Source organism: Tursiops truncatus, chromosome 10, assembly GCF_011762595.2.
Source record: "Tursiops truncatus isolate mTurTru1 chromosome 10, mTurTru1.mat.Y, whole genome shotgun sequence".
Lineage (NCBI taxonomy): Eukaryota > Metazoa > Chordata > Mammalia > Artiodactyla > Delphinidae > Tursiops > Tursiops truncatus.
In genome coordinates, this window is record NC_047043.1 from 66080573 (window position 1) to 66098710 (window position 18138).

General features: G+C 54.9%; 1 protein-coding gene across 5 annotated transcripts in view; it reads left to right on the plus strand.

Annotated features, from left to right (window-relative positions):
- Positions 1-3559: 3559 nt before the first annotated feature.
- The window catches only part of TEX264 (testis expressed 264, ER-phagy receptor), a 29366-nt gene continuing 14787 nt past the window's right edge, over positions 3560-18138 (plus strand). The window contains exons 1-4 of one of the 5 annotated variants that reach the window (XM_033865055.2): positions 3561-3685; positions 4682-4757; positions 7042-7333; positions 15719-15940. In XM_033865055.2, coding sequence (XP_033720946.1) covers positions 7076-7333; positions 15719-15940 — 480 coding nt within the window. In that variant the 5' untranslated portion in view covers positions 3561-3685; positions 4682-4757; positions 7042-7075. Of the gene's footprint in view, positions 3686-3737; positions 3942-4248; positions 4429-4662; positions 4758-7041; positions 7334-15718; positions 15941-18138 lie in introns of those variants that run through there. The other 4 variants (XM_073811169.1, XM_033865056.2, XM_033865058.2 and 1 more) reach the window with 4 other exon arrangements.

Below are 18138 nucleotides of genomic sequence, written 5' to 3' on the forward strand. Positions count from 1 at the left end.
CCTGTGATTCCACAGAAGACCAGTCTCTCCTTTCTGAGCCACGGCCTCCTATGCACCCAACTCAGTGACTCTTCCCCCATCAAAACTCCTGAGAGAAGAGCTCCTTCCCCCATTAGTTCCCCAAGAGACTTTCTGGCCCTCTGCTGACTGTTCCCAAGAAATCCACACCTCAAGGTCTGCCTGAGAAGGTTATGCTCTCCATCAGTCACCTTCAGACTCTATTTCCCTCCTACTGACTCTTCTCTGCTGTCCTGTGTATTCCACTGTGACCCCTTAATGTCTGTTCTGTGCCACTGGCTTGGCCCTAGGCCTTTTATGAATACCCGAGTCTTACGATGAACTTCCTGAGCAGGCAGTGTCCAACTTCTTTGCTCTTCAGGGACCTTAGTCTGCTCCTTTCCTCTCTCAGAGGTCTATTTGATATAGTAATCTAGTGCATTGGAGAGAGGTAGCTAGACAGGCTGCAGAGTCTGTAAGGCTGGGGGCTGGGAGTGATTTGGGTACTCTCTGTTACCACTACTGGGATAATAATCAGAAAAGAGGGGACCTCATACTGTGACCTGACCCAGGGCCCTCCCCTGGAAGAGAGCTCAGCCCAGGTTTGTGTGTGTGTGTGTGTGTGTGAGAGAGAGAGTGTATGTGTGCACACGCATGCCCTTGTGCACGTGGGTGTAAATTGTTATCTGGTTGTGTTACTCAGGGTGGGCTGGGGACTCACCAGAAGAATCCCCTCAGCCCGCCCAAGACTGTTTTTTTCCTGTACCCTCTCCAGAGGGGTCGGGGAAGGGGGTCCAGGTGGGTTGAGGGGGTCACAATGGATAACCACTAAGGCCACACTGCTGCCAGGAGGAGTGGGGTGGGGGAGAGATGAGGTGGCCCCAGGGACCTGGCACCTGGCTTTGGTTTTCCATCTTCTTTCTTCAGGACACCCCCTGAGGCCTGGGACCTGCGCCTGGCTTTGAGGAACATCTGTAGCTGGGTGTTCCAGCTGCTGGTGTGATCATGGGCTTCCCTCCTCTCTCAGCAGGGCAGGTGCTCCTGCCCCAGAGACTGGGCAACTGGCTGTTTCTATGACGTATTTATTTTTACTTGTGTTTCATGTCACTTTTTTAAAAAAGCAAACAGAACAATTGTAAGTCAGTATAACTGCCTATCAGTTTATTTCTCTTTTTGTAAAATAAAATTTAAACTGAAGAAGGCAGTGTTGTTTGATCAGGGAATTGTCTGAACAGCTGTTTGGCTGGGTGGTGGTGAAAGGGATATAACTTAGAGCATATTGGATGCTGAGATGGCACCTGTGAAGGTGGGGGGTGGGAACAGAGGGCAGACTGCTGGCAGGCTCTTTTTATGCAGTGGGGTTCATTAGGCATTTTCTGCCTTTGCTCACCTGAAGAGGACCGCATTTCCTGGCTCTAGAGGAAACAGCGAAGCTGACTCAGGGTGGCTTGAGGCTAGCTGGTCCCTCAGTCATGGCAAGTCCTGCAGGGGCAGCCCTAACTAGGCTGTGAGTGGCCAGGGATTGGGCACAGCATCAGTGCCTTCAGAGGGGGGGAGATGGCTGGTGGCAGGGTTTGCAGAGCATCTTACATTGCATGTGTGTTCTCCATTTGTCATCTGAATTAGAGGATCTAACCACTGCCTCAGGGAACTAACAAGGGCTTTGGAGCATGAAGAGGTAGGGAAGGAGGGGATGGTCTATGCTTTAGTTTCCCAAGTTTGGGGAAACATTCTCTGGAATTTACTAAGGGAGAGTTAAAGTGCTTCTGTAGGAATTCTTTGGACAGAGGAAGGCAGGAGGAGACAAAGGCCAAGTCTGGGCTCATGAGAGGAGAATATGTGCTATTGGGAGATAGGACTGGGAGTGGGGCATGGGTGAGGCAGACGGCTAGGTGATCAGCTCTGCTCAGACTTGCTGCAAGGGGTAGTGGAAAGTGCCTGGGCTACTGCCTCCTGGTGGCTAGTGGAGGCCTTGCAGGGATCCGGTGGAGATCAGGGCTTGCTTTGTTGGGAACAGCCTGCAATGAAGCCTGGGAAGCTGATGGCCTGCAGCCCCAGTCACAGGCCAACTCTACTTTCACCACAGAGGTGCTGAAGCTCCTAAGGCACACCCTGAACTCTGACGTGGGGCTCTGGAGTTCCCCAACCAAGCTAAAGGAAGTGAGCAGACAGGACAAGTTATGAAAGGGCAGCTCCAGACAACAGTTTCGTGGGAGAAGCTCATAGCTTCTGAGAAGCAGAACTGACCATACAGAGGCTGTCTGTCTCTGAGGGTACTGGCCCTTCCTCGTCTCACAGGAAATGCTTCCAAGTGTATAGTCCTCTTGCCTGGGGCACCCAAAGGGTTTGATCACGTGCCTGATGTTCATCAGCAAAACAACTGCCACGACCCTGCTAGCCCAGCCCTGAGTGCCTCTGAGGAGTCAGCTACCCATTCCGCTAGTTGGCCCAGAGCCCTGTGGGTGAGGTTCAATCTTCCCTGCCTGTGGGCAGAACAAATGTGAAGCAGAAGGAAAGGAAACCAGCTATAAGTGCCTGTGTGTGTCCAGTCTGCCCTTTGCTAGTACAGTAATGGGATCCACAAAAAGATGATTCACCTCCCAAACATCAATCCTCTATGTGAGGAGCACCAAAGTAGCACTTGGCCCCGCCTGTCTTGTAGCCAATCTTAACGAGCATAGTTGTCACCTCCCCCAGCCCCTCCACTGCAAGACTGGGCCTCTCAAGAGGGCGAGGTTTTATCTTTGGGGCCCGAGAAGAGTGCTTTGCTGTTTCTAGATCCTCAGAAATACGAGCTGAAGATTGAACCTGTCTTCAACGAACTTACAGTTGACTTGGGGGGTTATCTAGAATACTTAAGCTAGAAGGGCAGACCTGCCTCCCCCAGCTGCGTCTAGGGCACTGAGGGAGGAGCCTGGAAGGGGGGCGTTTCCCCGGTGAGCTCCAGGAGGGCGGGGCCTTGGTTTTGTTCACTTGGTATCCGCAGCCCCTAGAACTGTACTAGCAGGGAGCGGTACTCAATAAATGTTGGATGGATGAATGATCACCCCTGTGCTCCGTTTGAGGGGGGGGGGGGAAGGGGGAGGTAAGGGTGGAGTGTTGGAGGTAGGAAGCTGATATTTGTGCTGTCCGGAGATTGGATCCCGCTTCTTCCCTGAGCCTCAGCTGTAAAACGGGAGCAAGTGGCCAGGCCTTGCCCGGTTCCCAGGTCTGTCGCGAAGCCTCAGTGAGAGAAAGTAGCAGTAACTAGGGTGGTACAAATGCCAGGCTTTTACTGCCGTGCTGCACTTCCCAAGCCTCTTCAAACGATCCTCTCCGGTGCCGCCTTCCGGGACCCCACACTGCCTCTCTACTTCCCCTCATGCCTGGGGTGCTCTCGACAACCCAGAAGTTAAGAGGTTGTTCCTAAATCACCATCTGCAACCCAGTAGTTTGTGGGAGGCACGAAGGTACGGGGCGGGCTCGGCCCCTGACAGGCTCGGCCCCTAACAGGCTCACGTTTGTTGCCCTGGATACGGGGCGGGGCAGGCCTCTGCCCATCGGGTCCCGCGCGCACGCGCCCACGGCCACGGCCACGTCCTGCCGCGAGAGGGGGCGGAGCGAGCGTGTGCGGCGGGCGCGCGCAGGCTCCGCCGCTGAGCCCCGAGCCGCGTGCGCTGGTCGGCGTCCGCGGCGGGCGGCAGCTGAGGTGAGGGCCGGGCCGGGGAGGTGTTCACGCTGGGGCGGCTCCACGCGCGCCGAGCTCCTGGGACCTCCGTCCGCCCGGGCGCAACCTCAGGGCCTCCCGCGTCCCCACCGTCACCCCCCGCGGCCCAGCCGCTCTTTGCATCTCGTCTCGGCCACAGCTCGCCCCGGCCGGTCCAAGGGCCCGAACGCGACCTTGGACCAGCCTACTATCCCGGATCACCCTCTGCCTCGGTCACGGGTGCAGGGCACGCCCGGAGGCAAGGGAGCCAGGGAGGGCGAGGGGGTGGGGAGCACGAAGACTGAGGCTAGAACCGTACTTTAACTCCGCCCCCGTCTCCTGAGGCCGCGCCTCGAAGCGTTGGCTGCAAACTTTTAACTTCCTTTAAGTTGCAGAGGTGCCTGGGACCCCGTGAGGTCGTGGCTGAAAAGAAAAGGGCTGGGTAAATAGGCGAGGAGAGGGTGAGCAGGGGCTGGAAGCCGAGAGTGGAGGTAGCGTCCCGTCCTTCCCGCGCAGGCCCCTCAGACTCCACGTCTTCCCGCGCCCCCCGAGTGCCAAAGTTTTGCTTGCAGCGGGCGCTTTAAGGGCGAGGCCAGCCGCCGCGGCGCACGTGAGCAGCCTCGGGAAGCCAGCGCGGGGCAGCCCGCCCAGACGCTCCGCCTGGGCCTCTAACCTGAGGAGAAACCGAGGCCCGAGAGGGGTCACAACCTGCCCGGGGTCAGCGGCAGGGGTTGTGTCACGGCCAGGTGCGGTGGCTGGAGCCCTCCAGGAAGAGGGCTCTCCAAGAACAGGGATATGTGAGCAGGAGTCTAGTGAAGAGCTGACATTTTTGAGGCGGAATTTGGCTTCTGATTTCCCTAAGGGGTCTGAGGGCATGGTGGAGGGTGCAACCTTGTGGCGGGGAGAGAGTTCTTGTAGAGGCCCCTGTGGACTTTCCCTGAAAAGAGATCAGTCAGGGCAGGGTGCCCGGCTCAGTGGTTATTTTCTTTCTGCCCCCAGCCCTGGAGCACTTGGAGCGTTTGGTCCCTGCCGTGCTGGATGCCATGAGTTGCTAAAATTGAGTCTGGCTTTAGAGGTGAGCTTCCCCAGCCCTTCTCCTTCCCTTTATCTTGAGAAAAGGGGAAATTTCCATTGCCCTGCCTCCTTCCTGGGCTGACCAAAGCTCTGCGGCCCCCAGGTACCTTTCACCCCTCTTTTGGGCAGTTTAGGAGGTGAGAGAGAAATGTGGGAACTAAGCTCCTTTCAGGAGACAGGGAGTGTGCAGCTGAGAGGATGGGGGTAGGTCACAGTGAGGGCTGATCACTCCCAAGATGAGTGGGAGCCTTAGATGCTGAGAGCTTCCAGCTGAGAGCCTTGGGTTCAGAGATGTCCAACGTGGATTAAATGCTTGGGCTTTTCTGGAAGTCTTGTTCCCAGGGAGGAGAGAGAAAGTGGAAGTGGGGGCCTAGAATCAGACTACCTGGATTCCCATTGCCTGCATTTTGTCCAGGTGGCTCTATTTAGTACCTTTGTGACCTTGGGCAAGGCTCTTAATCTCTAACCACTTGTTTTCTGATCCATATCCACTTGGTTTTGAGGATTAATGAAGTATCTGTGTTTCAACGTTTAGACAGTGCCTAGCATATAGTAAGTACTAAGTGGAAGATTCATCATCATTATCATCAAAGAAAACAGGAGTGAAACTAGCTGGGGGCCAGGAACAGGGGTCAATGAGAAGACCAGTGTGAGACACCTCAAGGTCATGATGCCAAAGGTTTAGAAGTTTACTTTGCGTTTTTTGTGAGACAAACACGGTGTGCACATTGACTCCAAAGACAGTTTTTCAGCAAAAAATTTTGATACCCAGAACCCACAGGGAACAAATTATTCCATACAGCTGTTTTCCATAGGGTCAACATGTTGACTTTCAGCTCCTAAAGCTTTTAAAATTTTAAGTACTTGGGGTGAGAATGTTCTTCCAATGGGTCAGATGCTTCCATTCCTCTTTAAATAGTCTTCTCTGTGGTGCGATTTTTCCCCCCCCCCGGGTGACACAGGTCAAGCCCTCTGTGTAAGAGGGTTAGTTTTCTGGCCCCAAGTTTCATGGAGTTCCGGGCAGTCTGTCTTGAATGGCTCATACACCAACCTATGTGTTGTGTCGCTAGGCCTGCTCTTTGATAGCTTCTCTGCTTTTTATTTTTTTCTCCCCTGAAACAAGTATCTTTGTTGCTTGTACCATGCAAATAGCAAATACGGGAAACAGGGAAAGGCCATTGAGGAAGAGGGAGAATTGTCAGATAAATGACATACACAAAAAGGAAAAAAGACACCCCTGCCCTGCCCCAGCATACCTACCCCAGGATGGCTTCCTGTAAACTACCTAGTACAGGAGGTCAGGTGGGGAGATCAGAACCACAAAAACTGAATTCCAAATATCTGGAGATGTTGGGGAGAAGGGAAGGAAGGGGGAGGGACAGGGCAGCAAGTGGACCCCAGGTGTGGCTCCCTGCCAGGCTAGCACCCCTCCACCATAGGATGAAATGCTCCAGCCGTGGGTAACTTTCACAGCTACCTGTTGTGTCTCCACTTCTAGCAGTCTTTTCCTCCTCCTCTTCCTTGCTGTTTCTAATCTATGGACTGGGAAAGTGAGATGAAGCTTGTTAGCACCGGTAGCTCCGCTCAAGTCTGGGAAGCATAGTGCTAGACTTTGTTCTGCCTGCTCAGGCTATTTTAACCTCGTCTCTCCTTTGGTTCTGGGTGGGTGAGCTTGTTGGAAAGCAGTATTTCACGGGCCAGATGTGCTTAGCAGAGGAGAGCTTCCTACAAGAGTCCCTTCCTGTGGCACATTTTTCCCCCTGACGTTTTGTTCCTTATGGTTTCCCTGTTTTTAAATTCGTGTTTGGGCCCTGTGCTTGCCTGTCCTCCCTCTGGCAGTGGCCCATGAGGCTTGGGGAGTCTGGGCAGGCAGTGTGGCTCAGTTGTGGTAAGAAATAAGGAAGAGGCAATGTGGGGAAAAGGCAGGCTGGCTGACGTCTGGCCCAGCAGGGGTGGCTGGTCAGGGCCAGGAGTATGTCCCTGGCTGACTCACTCCTGTGCCCCTCTATGACTCAGCTACCCCAGGTGTGACCAAGGCTGCCAGCTGACAGAGCTGCTCTGAGAGCCTCAACAGTTGTGATTAAGAAATAAAGAGGCTTGTAGCTTCAGTCATCCTTTGTAACTCCCTTCTAGGTCACTCTGTGTGTAAACACCTCTGGCTCCTGCCTCTCCCACATCAGAGTACCCAAGGCAGGGCTGAGGTTGGGCCAGAACTGGCTGGCGGGAAGGTGGGCACATTGGTCAGACAGGCTACCAGCCACCTCTTCCTTCTGTCTCCTTTGCAGCTGCCTTGGGGTGCGGCGTGGGGGGCACAGAGCCATGTCGGACCTGCTACTCCTGGGCCTGATTGGGGGCCTCACTCTGCTGCTGCTGCTGACGCTGCTGGCCTTTGCTGGGTACTCAGGGCTGCTGGCCGGGGTGGCAGTGAGTGCTGGCTCACCCCCCGTCCGCAACGTCACCATGGCCTACAAGTTCCACGTGGGGCCCTATGGTGAGACTGGGCGGCTTTTCACAGAGAGCTGCAGTGTCTCCCCCAAGCTCCGCTCCGTTGCCGTCTACTATGACAACCCCCGCATGGTAAGGAGCCTCCTGGGCCCTGGCTGGGGTTCTACCCCATGGACAGACATGGGGCAGGGCTACTTGGGCACGGGGTGTTCTGGTTTCTGGGGAGGGGTGGGAAAATCGTTGAGCTGGCTATGCACACCACCTCCTCTCTGAGCTTGAAGCTCCTTCCAGATTTAATCTGGACTTCTGCTCCAGATTTCTATATATGCTGGCTTTCTACTTGTCACGATATGCTGGCTTTCTACTTGTCACGATCTAATTTTCCTGGCTTGTCTCTGCCCATGGACTTCTGAGTGCAGGGGGCCACACCACTGTGAGTCCCTAGCCTCTGAGGGGGCGTTGGACTGTTGCCTCCTCTTCTCTCCCTCCCTCAGCCCCATTTGAAGCCAGCACTCTAAGACCAGACCATTTCAGATGCTACCCTCTCTTTGAGGTCATATCATGTTTCTTTGACTTCCCTCTTTCAGCTCTTGTGCTGAAAGAAGGTGGAATCTTCCAGCCATTATGGTGGCCCCTGGCCCAGGGATAAGGCATTTCTTTGGACATCAAGCTGCCTGGTTGGGAGAGTGCTTTGGGGGCAGGTGGAGCCAGGTGAGCTGTCCAGAATGTCCAAGATGCTGGGGTCAGAGACTAACCTGACATCAGTGACACCCTGTAGGCATATGGCTGTATTTACAGCCTGTGGTGAATCAGGACTCACCAATATGGCCTCCTGCCATGCCATGAGGTGGTGCTGCCCACAGCTGTATTGGGCTGGCAGCTCTGCCAAGGGTTCTTCAGCCTCCAGCTCTGAGCCTTGGCACACCAGGCATTGAGAATCCCCAGCTCTGGTGTTCTTGCCTGGAGAGCTCAAGTGGGCAAGGCCTGTAGCCTCCATACCATGTGCTGAACAGGCCTCAATGGGGTACTCAGTCGAAACAAGGGTGTGCTGACTCCCTCTCTGTGCCAGGTTCTGCTTGACACCTGCACTCTGGAGATGAACAGACGTGGCCCTGCCCTCAGGAAGCTTTGTGTGGTTGGCAAGTCAGCCCTGCACAGATGCATCTCCAGCAAGACACTGTGTTCAGTGCTCACAGAACTTTGAGCGAGCTGTGGGTTTGCCTCAAGTCTGCCAGGGAGGCTCAGAGAGGAGGTCTTCTGTCATGAGTAGAATTTTGCTCTACTGGAAAGGGCCTCCTGGCTAAGGGAACTGCAAAGTGCAGGCCTGCAGATGTCGGCTGACAGAGGAAGTGTGGCAAGTGAACACGTGGTGGGCGGAGAAAGATGTAGAAGGGTTTGCTGGGCCAGGTGGTGGGAGGTACAGTAGGTTGGGAGGAAAGGTACAGCACAATTTGCCACCTTTGATTTAGGAAACTAAGTGGATGGCAGGTGGAGGAGGGAAGGAGACGAGGCAGGGGGCCATCGAGGAGATTGGGCTGGGTCTGGGTGAGAGGTGGTATGGCCTGGTTGAGGGATGAGTAGACATTGAGGTTTTGAGGTCACATGGCTCGGAGATGGCACTAACTGACAGTCAAGAACACTGGGGCCCAAGTGGGATGGGGCAGGCATTGGGCTATGGGAAGCTCCTAGACCAGATGCCGGGCCCCCACCCTTGCAGAGGTCTCTTGTGTAAGTCCCTTTCCCTCCTCTACCCTCCCCTGGACCCTGCCCCTCCTTCCACATCTGACCCAGTTGGAACCCTCTGCAAGACCTCAGTGGGAGGGATGAGGGTCCTTGCAGCTGCCTCTTTCCTCACCCGCATGTCCTGTTCCAGAAGCAGTACATCGCCTCTTGAGTTGGAGGTGCTAATTCCAGAATGGGAAAGGGCCAAGGCAGCACGGTACCTTTGGGTCATTGCTGGAGGCTGGTTCAGGGAAAAGTGAGATAGAAGAATCCTGGCATGGGACACTCTCCCTATGGCCTCCTGACCCAGCCACCTCCAAGCAGCCCACTGTACAGCTCTCCTGGAGGTGTGGTGGACTGTCTGAGGTGGTGGGACTTGGGTTTCCAGGGTTGGCTGGGCACAGCCCAACTTTGATACCAGTCTGGGGGCCCATGGCCTGAGAGGACAGACTCAAGGTTAGCAGTTCTGGGTTTTGATTCTGTCTCACCACTGTCCTGCTGTGTGGTATTGGGCATACCACATACCCTCTCTGAGCCTCCATTTCCTCATCTGCAGAGTAATGTTAAAAATACTGCTTATAGGTAGGCTGGCAAGGGTTAAATTAAGTGACATAGGTGAGCCATTCACCCCAGTACCTTGCCCTCAAGAAGTTGTTGTAACAACAACAAAAAATGGGTGGAAAAAACACTCATGCTACTTAGGTGTGATGAGGGGTTGTTAGGCTGGGCACTCATAACCCAGGCTTAGACCCTAGGCCTGGCTGTGACCATCTGGTTGGCACAGAGAATGAATATATATGTCTAAAAGTGGCCCCTCTGATCCTGTCCATCCCAGTCCTTGGTCACTCTGGAAGAAACTTGTGTCCCTATTCAGAGCTGGGTCACACCCTGGCACCTGCGATGGCTCACCTGCCTGGCAGAGATCCTAAAAGGTTCAGGGAACCCTGGACCCCCAGGCTTCAGGTGCTCATGGCTATCACAGACTATCTGGTCCATAAGGAACTGAAGCCTCTGGGTCCACACTGCTGATATTATAGAGGAGGAGACTAAGGAGCAGTTAGCAGGAGTTGTGGTACTATCTGAGTTTACTCATGCTTTTTTATTTTCATTTAGCAAATATTTGAGCACCCTGTCTGTGCCACTCTGTCCTGGGCACTGCTGCACAGTGGGGACCAAGGGGCCCAGCCCTCAGGCCATCTCAGTGGGGGTGGGGGGTGTCAGGGAAGCCTGAAGGACAGGCCTCATCCAGTCCTGGAGAAGGCCAAGAAGCCAAGCTTTCTGCTCCCCAGCTGCCTCCTACAGCAGTGTCCAGCATGGGGCCCTGCATAATATGGTTCACAGAAAGAAGGGACAGGATGTAGGCTGAGCTGTGGAGTGTCCCATCCCCATTCCACCCTCCCCAGCACAGCACAACACAACAGGAGCCAGAACCTGCTTCTCTGAGTGTGGGAGGAAGTGAGGCTATTTCAGGTTCTGTGAGTGGGGCAGTGAGTGACCAGGTGAGAGGTGGCCATGTGCTCTGGGTGCCGCCCACCCCCGTGAGATATAGACTGACAGCTCCCCAGCCACACCCCTTCCAGGCCTTAGCTGGACAGAAGGAGGCTGGTTCCTGAGAAAGGCCTGGTGAGGCTCCCCTGGTCTGTCTCTGGGCTCAGGAAGTGACACAGAGAAGGGTACCAACAAGGCAAGATTGTGGCGATTGCAGTGGACCATTTCATATGAGATGCTGCTTGAGCATATATCCTGGAGATACATATGTATGTCTGTATGTCAGTTAGCCACCCAGCCCTATATTTTGGAGTTCTCATGGGATAAGCCTGTAAGATCTGGGCGAGTGGTTCTTGTGGTGCAGGAAGAGGGATTCCGTTCTTCATCCCTGAGGGCCTTGGTGGAGGTGGGGGGAAGGAAGGAAGGAGCATGTGGCAAGAAGTTGACAGACTCTGGCAGTGGCTCATAGGTGTCCCTCTCCTCTCCAGGATGCCACATTCATGGAGTGTGGCCATTTCCTCTTTTTTTTTTTTAAGTCAATGATTTTTTTTTTTTTATATTTGTTTGTTTGTTTGGCTACACCGGGTCTTAGTTGTGGCACACAGGCTCCCAGTCTCAGCATTCGGGATCTAGTTCCCTGACCAGGGATTGAACCCTGGCCCCCTGCATTGGGAGTGCTGGGTCTTAACCACTGGACCACCAGGGAAGTCTTGTCATTTCCTCTTCTAAGTGCCAAGGGAAGGGGGTGATTCCAGAGTCAATCAAGGATCTGTCCCCACCTCTCCACCCGCCCCCTCAGCACACGCACAGACACACACACACAGATCCAGTTCTGTCCTGCCTTTGTATAGTTCTGCCCTCTCTCTCCTGCTTGGACAGTGACTTTTGCCTCCCCTCCTGGGCCTAGTTCCTCTGGGAGCCTTGGGTGTTGGGAAGGAGGTGGAGAGGACCCTGAGCATCTTATTTGATCCTAACCAGTTCTGGCCTGTTAACAGGCCCTAATGGCTGGGCTGCTGTTCCTGTGCCCATGGGCCTGTCCTGTCTGCCAGCCTGGCCCTCCTCCTCCTGCCCCACCCTCTGCTGCCACCGCCTCCGCTGCTGTGTTTGGGGCTTAAGTAACCTGCCTGCTTGCCTGCCCTTGTGGGGAGCTTGGCTGAGGCCGGTGGGGCATGGCAGCCTGTTCAGCTCACCTGGGGAAGGCCTAGGAGGGAGTGCTGCCTCCAGGCATGGAGGAGTTTGGGGAGGGGACTGGTGACGGTTGGGTACTGCCTTTAGTGAACTAGACCACACTGAAGTTTCTTTTTCCCCCTAGTCCACTGAGAATCGGTTTACGGTCACCACGTCTGCAGGGGCTGAGGCCAGTAAGAGTTTTCTGACGTAGGCCTGTGCCGTACTTCCCCTTCAGTATATGTGGGGATGGTGCCCCCTGCTCTCCCTGGAGGCACTGAGGTCACATGGAGCCTGGGAAGGGGTGGGGTGAGGGAGTAAGATTTCCCAGGATTGAGCCCTCAACAAGGGCAATGGGAATGTGAGCTGAGCTGATGCTTCCTGGAGGCCCAGGCCATCGCCTACCCCAGGTACCCTGTGATGATTTTCTGCTAGATGGAATCTAGGTTTCTGCTCACAGCAGGTTAACTGTGGGCCCCTGTGGAAAGGTGGGCTGGGTAGTCTGGCCAGGGAGGAGTCAAGGTATCCCTCTGGGTCTGGGATTGGCAGACAGTGCAGCTGTCCCAGTCAGATTATGCAGGTTATGGACCTGGGGTGGCCCATTTCTAGTGAACCCAAAGGCTGGGTTTGGTCTGGGCTAGCTGACACCATTTTTTTCTTCCTGGATCCTGGAATTTATTGATCTTGTCCAGTTTCCAGATTCAGTGAGGTCTTGGCCAGGCAGAGACCCTCTCTTCGCTATGGCCTCACACAGCAGGGTCAGCAAGGTACTGCAAGGCCTCTCCAGAAGGGGCAGTAGGGCCAGCTTGTACCCGGAAGCTGTAGGTTCCAAGCAGACTGTGCTCTTCTTAGAATGCTAGGACTCAAGAGGCCTCACAGCCTGAAGGAGATAACTCTGGTATCTCTTTCCTAGCACTTTTGCTCTGAGGGCAGATTCTGGATGGGCCTGCCTTACTGAAATTGGTGGTGGGTCTGGCCACTGCCCTGTCTCCCTGGTATGGTTCCTTGCTGGTGCTAGTTCTGGTCCAGCTCTTGTTCTAGTCATAGGTACCCAGAGAAATGACTGATACAGGGAAGAAAGGGAGAAGACAGAACTGGAAGGCCCAGCCTGCCCTTCGAAGATCAGGCCCAAATAAAGACATTGTATTGAACCAAGGTGGGTGGGGTTTCTAGCCATCAAGACACTCCTGCTTTCTGGGCCCTTGACCATCTCAGTGGGCCATTCCCCTGGAGGTAGGCCTGGGCTCTCCTGGGAGCCCAGGAAAGCCTTCCCCTGCTCTGAGACCAGCCTTGCCACTCCCCAGCCTGTCTTAGGCCCTGCCCCATCTCCTCCTTGCTGGTGCCTGGTTCAGATGTCTCCCAGCTCCCGCTTGGTATGGGGCTGCTTAGCAGGTGGTGGGCTTGCTGGGTAACCTCCGAGTCTGCCCCTTAGCCACTTGGACAGGGGAAGGGGCAGGAAGTGTTCTCACTTCTGGAATTGAAAAGTTGCTCAGGCAGGAAGGGAGTCCCTGTGCCCAAGATCTCAGGAGCCCTGTCTCCTTATTAGCTGCTTCCCTCCCCCATGACAAGAGTTCCTCCTTTTTCAAGGGAGAGGGAGAGGAGGTTTGCTCATGATGCAGAGCCTGTGCGAGCAGGTTTATGCATGCATGCCTGTACTATCGCTGAAGAACTTCTGTGCACAGGATCCTGGACCTTTCTGCCTAGAGCCCCGGAGTGGTGGGGAGGAGAGGCCACCAGTTACAGTGCAGCAGAAGACCTGCTCCCTCTGGTGGGCATTTTGGGATCAGAGAGGAGGAGCTGCTTAGTGAGGAGCAACAGAGGCTTTCAGGAGGAAGGTTGAGCTGAGTCTTGAAGGATGGTTGAGTTTCCCAGGCAGAAAGAACTCTGCAGTAGGGTTACGAGGACATTTCAGGCAGAGGAAGTAGCCTACGCAAAGGGAGGAAGCATGGGAGGATGTGGCATGTTTGGGGAGCTGCAAATAGTTCTGTGTGGGGGTGTGGTGGGAGAGGAGGCTGGTAAGGCTGGCTGGCCAGAGCCCGGATTTGTCTCTCCCTCTGCCACTCACATGATTAGTGGGCACCTGCCCACCTGGGTCTTGGCCCCTACTCAGGCCTAGGGATGCAGAAAAGGAGTGCTAGGTCAGTGTGTGGACAAATCCAGGCAGTGTGTTGTGTGGGCCACCCTGAGACAGCCTTGCATGCTGGCCTCGGAAGTTTCATCATAGAGGTGAATTGGGATCCATTGAGAGGTTCTAAGCAGGATGATCACAGGTGTTCTGGTGCCTTTGGGGGACTGAGAAGGATGTGGAGCTGGAAGGTCCGTGAGGGCTGCTGAGGTGATCAAGACCCTGGGACCCAAACCCAGGCAGGCCAGGTGTTGGAGAGGAGATTACCAATTGACCTTCCATCCATTTCTCTGTTTAACCTGTATTGGATGTTTCTTTTGTATAGCATAGGTCGCTAGGGTTAGTTAGGAACATGAAGATGGGCTTTGCCACAGACACTGTCCTTTGGTCTGTCAGCAGGCGGCCTGCCAGAGCCACCTGCCTTTCTGGCCATCCTCAAGTCTTGGGTGTGAATGGGGCAGTGGCACCATCTAGAGACAAGAGGTGGTACTGCAGTGCTCTCCAGCGCCTCTGGGTGGGGTGGGAGGAGCGTGAGGTTGAGAGAACTGACTGAGCTGCAAGGTTGACTTGATCTGGGTAAGAGTTTACAGCACAGTATTGGAGTCTGTGGGGGTTGCCATTGAGCCACCCTGAGAGGCTCTCCAAGAGGGTGTTTGGACCTGAAGGATGGGCAGGGAGGAGCTACATGTTCAGAGTTTTGGGTAGATGGGCATCCTGGGCCAATGGTTACGTGTTTGGCCAGTGTCATAGCTACTAATAACTGACAACAAGTATGGAGCACTTGCTGAACCATGCTCAGTCCTCCTGTGAAGTATCTCACAATTCTGTAAGTTGGTATCGAGGAACTGGGGCTTCAGGAAACCAAGGGACTCATCCAGAGCACAGGACTCAAGATTCACACCCAGGCCTGCCTCTCTTCAGAGTTGTGGTCCTGACCACTGCACCGTATTGCCTGCCACGAGAGCCCTGAGTTATGCGTAATGACATAGGATTCAAGGGGACCAGGGCTGCAGAGAGTGGGAGGTGACCCCCAGGGACTACGCAGAGGTGGGGGTCAGTGCCCAAGTTTCAGGCAAAGTGAGACTCTGCATTGGCCAGGGTAGGAAGGCAGAGCAGGCCTGAGACACCCCTGGGGGATTGTTGACAGGACTTGGAAGGGGCCAATGGGAGGGCAGAGACAGGTAAGAATGACTTCACGGTACTGGGAAAGGAGGCTGAGGAGAAGAGCAAGTGGAGGTAGAAGGAGTTTAAATTTAGGGGTCAGTGGCCCCTGAGTAGGGCCTTCAGATTGAGGAAAACCTGGGATAGAGAGCAAAAGGTCTGTGGTAAGTCTTTTGGATTTAGGAAGAGATACCCCTGGGGGCTGGTACAGATTCAGGTGTCAGGAGGTGAGACAAACTGGGACCCCTGATACCAGAAGGAAAAGCAAGTGCTGGCCCTTTCAGGCCTGGAGTTAGGCCTAGGAAGTGTTGGAGACTCACGTAGGAGCCCTTACCTGGGTGGGGTTTGTGGGAGCCAGGGGAGGGAGGGGAGCAGAGTGAAGTGAAGTGTAGGTACTAGGGGTCCAGGGAGACTTAGGGGGAACCAGCAGTCTCAGCTAAGAAGGGGCTTGGGAAGTGGGGCAGGGTTTAGGATAGGGTGTGGGTTGGAGAGGAGATATTGAGGCCCTGGTGATGATGGCTGGCCCTGCCTAAGAGCCTGGGGAAGAGGATCTCACACAGTTTGATCAGCAACCCAGAGTTCAGTTCTGCTTCCTGACCAGCCCTTCTGTGGCCCCTCCACAGCTGGCAGGAGCCTGCCCTGTGCAATGGAGGGATGGAGAGTCCTGCAGCGGGATGCCACAGGCCGGGTTTCAGCAGGAAATAGGAAATCATCTCCATTATGGTGTCTGGGGCTGCGTGGCTTGTTGGAGCTAGTGGTTCTGCCAGGCCCAAGCTGGCACAGAAGCCAGGAAGCAGGAGGTCTGTGGGCCTCCTTCCTTTGCCCAGCCCTGACACCCTGCTCTGCTTCCCCAGGTGCCCTCTGAGAAGTGCCGCTGTGCGGTGGGCAGCATTCTGAGTGAAGGTGAGGAGTCACCCTCCCGTGAGCTCATCCGACTCTATCAGAAATTTGGCTTCAAGGTGTTCTCTTTCCCGGCACCTAGCCATGTGGTGATGGCCACCTTCCCCTACACCACACCCCTGTCCATCTGGCTGGCTACCCGCCGTGTCCATCCTGCCCTGGACGCCTACATCAAGGTGAGACACAAGTCTGGTGTGTGTGTCAGGGGGCAGCCAGTCCTTTGAGTGGGTGCTGGGGAGGCCTGCCTAGCCTGGGAGGAAGAGGCTGTTTGGGGAGGGCAGCACCTCGTGGAGCAGGTGCCTGTGGAGCTAGGAAGATGGGCAGAGGCTGCTGGCATTTCTTCCATACACCCGAGACCTCTTGGGCCCCAAGCATCTCCCAGGAGTACGGGTAGTTTGTTCAGAAACCCAGTCTTGTCATTTAAGCTCTGACTTGGAACAAAGACATCCTTAGTGCTCAGCCCCCACTCCAGACCCACCCTGTCCCTATCCTGCTGGGCCCTGCAGAGCAAGGGCCCTGAGACAAACTTTCCCTGTTGTAAATTACTCCTCCTCTAAAACATTTTGTAAACTTGGGTGCTAGGGAAATGATCCCAATTTGGGCTTGGAAGTGATCGTTTATTCATCTGTTCAACTTGTATTTATTGAGTGTCTGTGCTAGGTGCTATGCTGGATGTGGTGTGACATACTGGTGCATGAAATAGGCATTTACAGTGAGGTGTGGAGATAGGTAATAACGTCAAACAAAAACGGGATACATGCTAGGAAAGTACAGGGTGAGAAAAGGCGGGGAACCAAGTGCACAGAGTGGTCAGGGACAGCCTCTCGGAGGAGGTAACTTCTCAGGCAAAATCCTAGAAGAGCCCTTGGAGGGGCGGTAAGAATGTTCTAGGCAGAGCTAGGGTGAGGAGCGTGGGTTTGATCTAAAGGCAGTGGGAAGTCACTGCAGAGTTCCAGCCAGGATCCGAGCTGCGCCTTTGCAAGATGGGCTCTGCTGTCGTTGGGAAGGGTAGGGCTGGACCATGGCTCATGGGGGCCGGGTGGAGGTGCTTTGAAGCTGTTATGAATCCTGCCGTGCATGGCGGCATCTTGGGCTGGGGCAGTAGCTGTAGAGATGCAGACAAGGGTGGAGACTGACAATTTGTTTTGGAGGTAGAACTGATGGATTTGTGGATGTGTTGGATGATGGGCAGGGGAAGGAGTGGGAGGAGTCACAAGTCGCAGTCCCCTCTGGGCAGGGCAGGTGGGTGAGCGTGTAGTGGTGCTTTCTACTGTGGTATGCAGGGCGGAGGGAGGAACTGGTTTGGGGGGCCAGCTCTGTGGGCTGTGTCAGGGAATCTGCCTGAGGGACCTCTTAGATGGGGTGTGGAGTCCACAGTGATGTGTGTAGTCTGGAGTTCAGAGAGGATTGGGCTGGTGAATATGTTTGGTGACGTGAGCCTATTGACAGTATTTGCCCTGGAGGGTGGCTGAGGCAGCAAAGTGTACAGAGGGCATGGCCAGTGTGGCTGGGATCAGGGAACAGGAGAAAAAAGTTAGCAAGAATGTGAACTTGACGGTTTTGGAAGAACCTGGTGGCTTGTTCTCCAGAGCAGCTTGGGAAAAGGGACAGGGCCTTGGTGATGGAAATGGGAGTTCAGACACAACCTGGTTAAGTGTCTGGTATCAGGGCTTGGGAATGAAGAAATGGGGCCCTGGGTCACCAGCTGTGGCCTTCGTGGGCAGAGACAGGAAGAAGAAACAGGAGGGCTGCTGTGGTAGGGAAGGGGCATGGGGAGGATGGAGGAGGATTTCCTTTGTGAGCTGGAGGTTGGCAGCCAGAAGGGTGCTGGGCGTGGGGTCGGGCCGGAGGCTGAGGGGCAGGGTGAGGCAGGAGGTGGGGGAGCTGACTGGTGTTGAGGGCAGGAAGAGAGACATCAGTGCCTAAGGCCTGCTCAGCATTTCACCCAAGGAAGGGCTGGTGTGTGGTGTCTCTGGTCTTGTCTGTGTCATCCTCAGCTTCAAGGGCCAGTCTGGAGGAGCACCCCTGGGAAGAGACTTTCTGGGTTCCAGACCTCAGAACAGGACATGTGGTGTGGTGGCGAGCAACTCAGCCACCACAGCCTTTTCTTGGCTTCAGGGGTTTATTTTTAGACACCTTTGTCCAAATTTCCTGGCCCCTGACAGCTTCACAAGTTGCCTGGTTTTGACGTCACCTCTTTGATAAAAGCCCTTCCTCCTACCTCCTCCTCCCGTGGGAGCCTGTCAGCTGTGCTCTGGGCTTGATTTTCTTGGGGTTGGGGCTGCAGCAGGGGGCGTACCATCCTCTCTCCTGCCTGTGATGAGGAAGCCTGACAGGTGCGGGGCAATGCAAGGGGCTTCTCAGGGATGTCTGC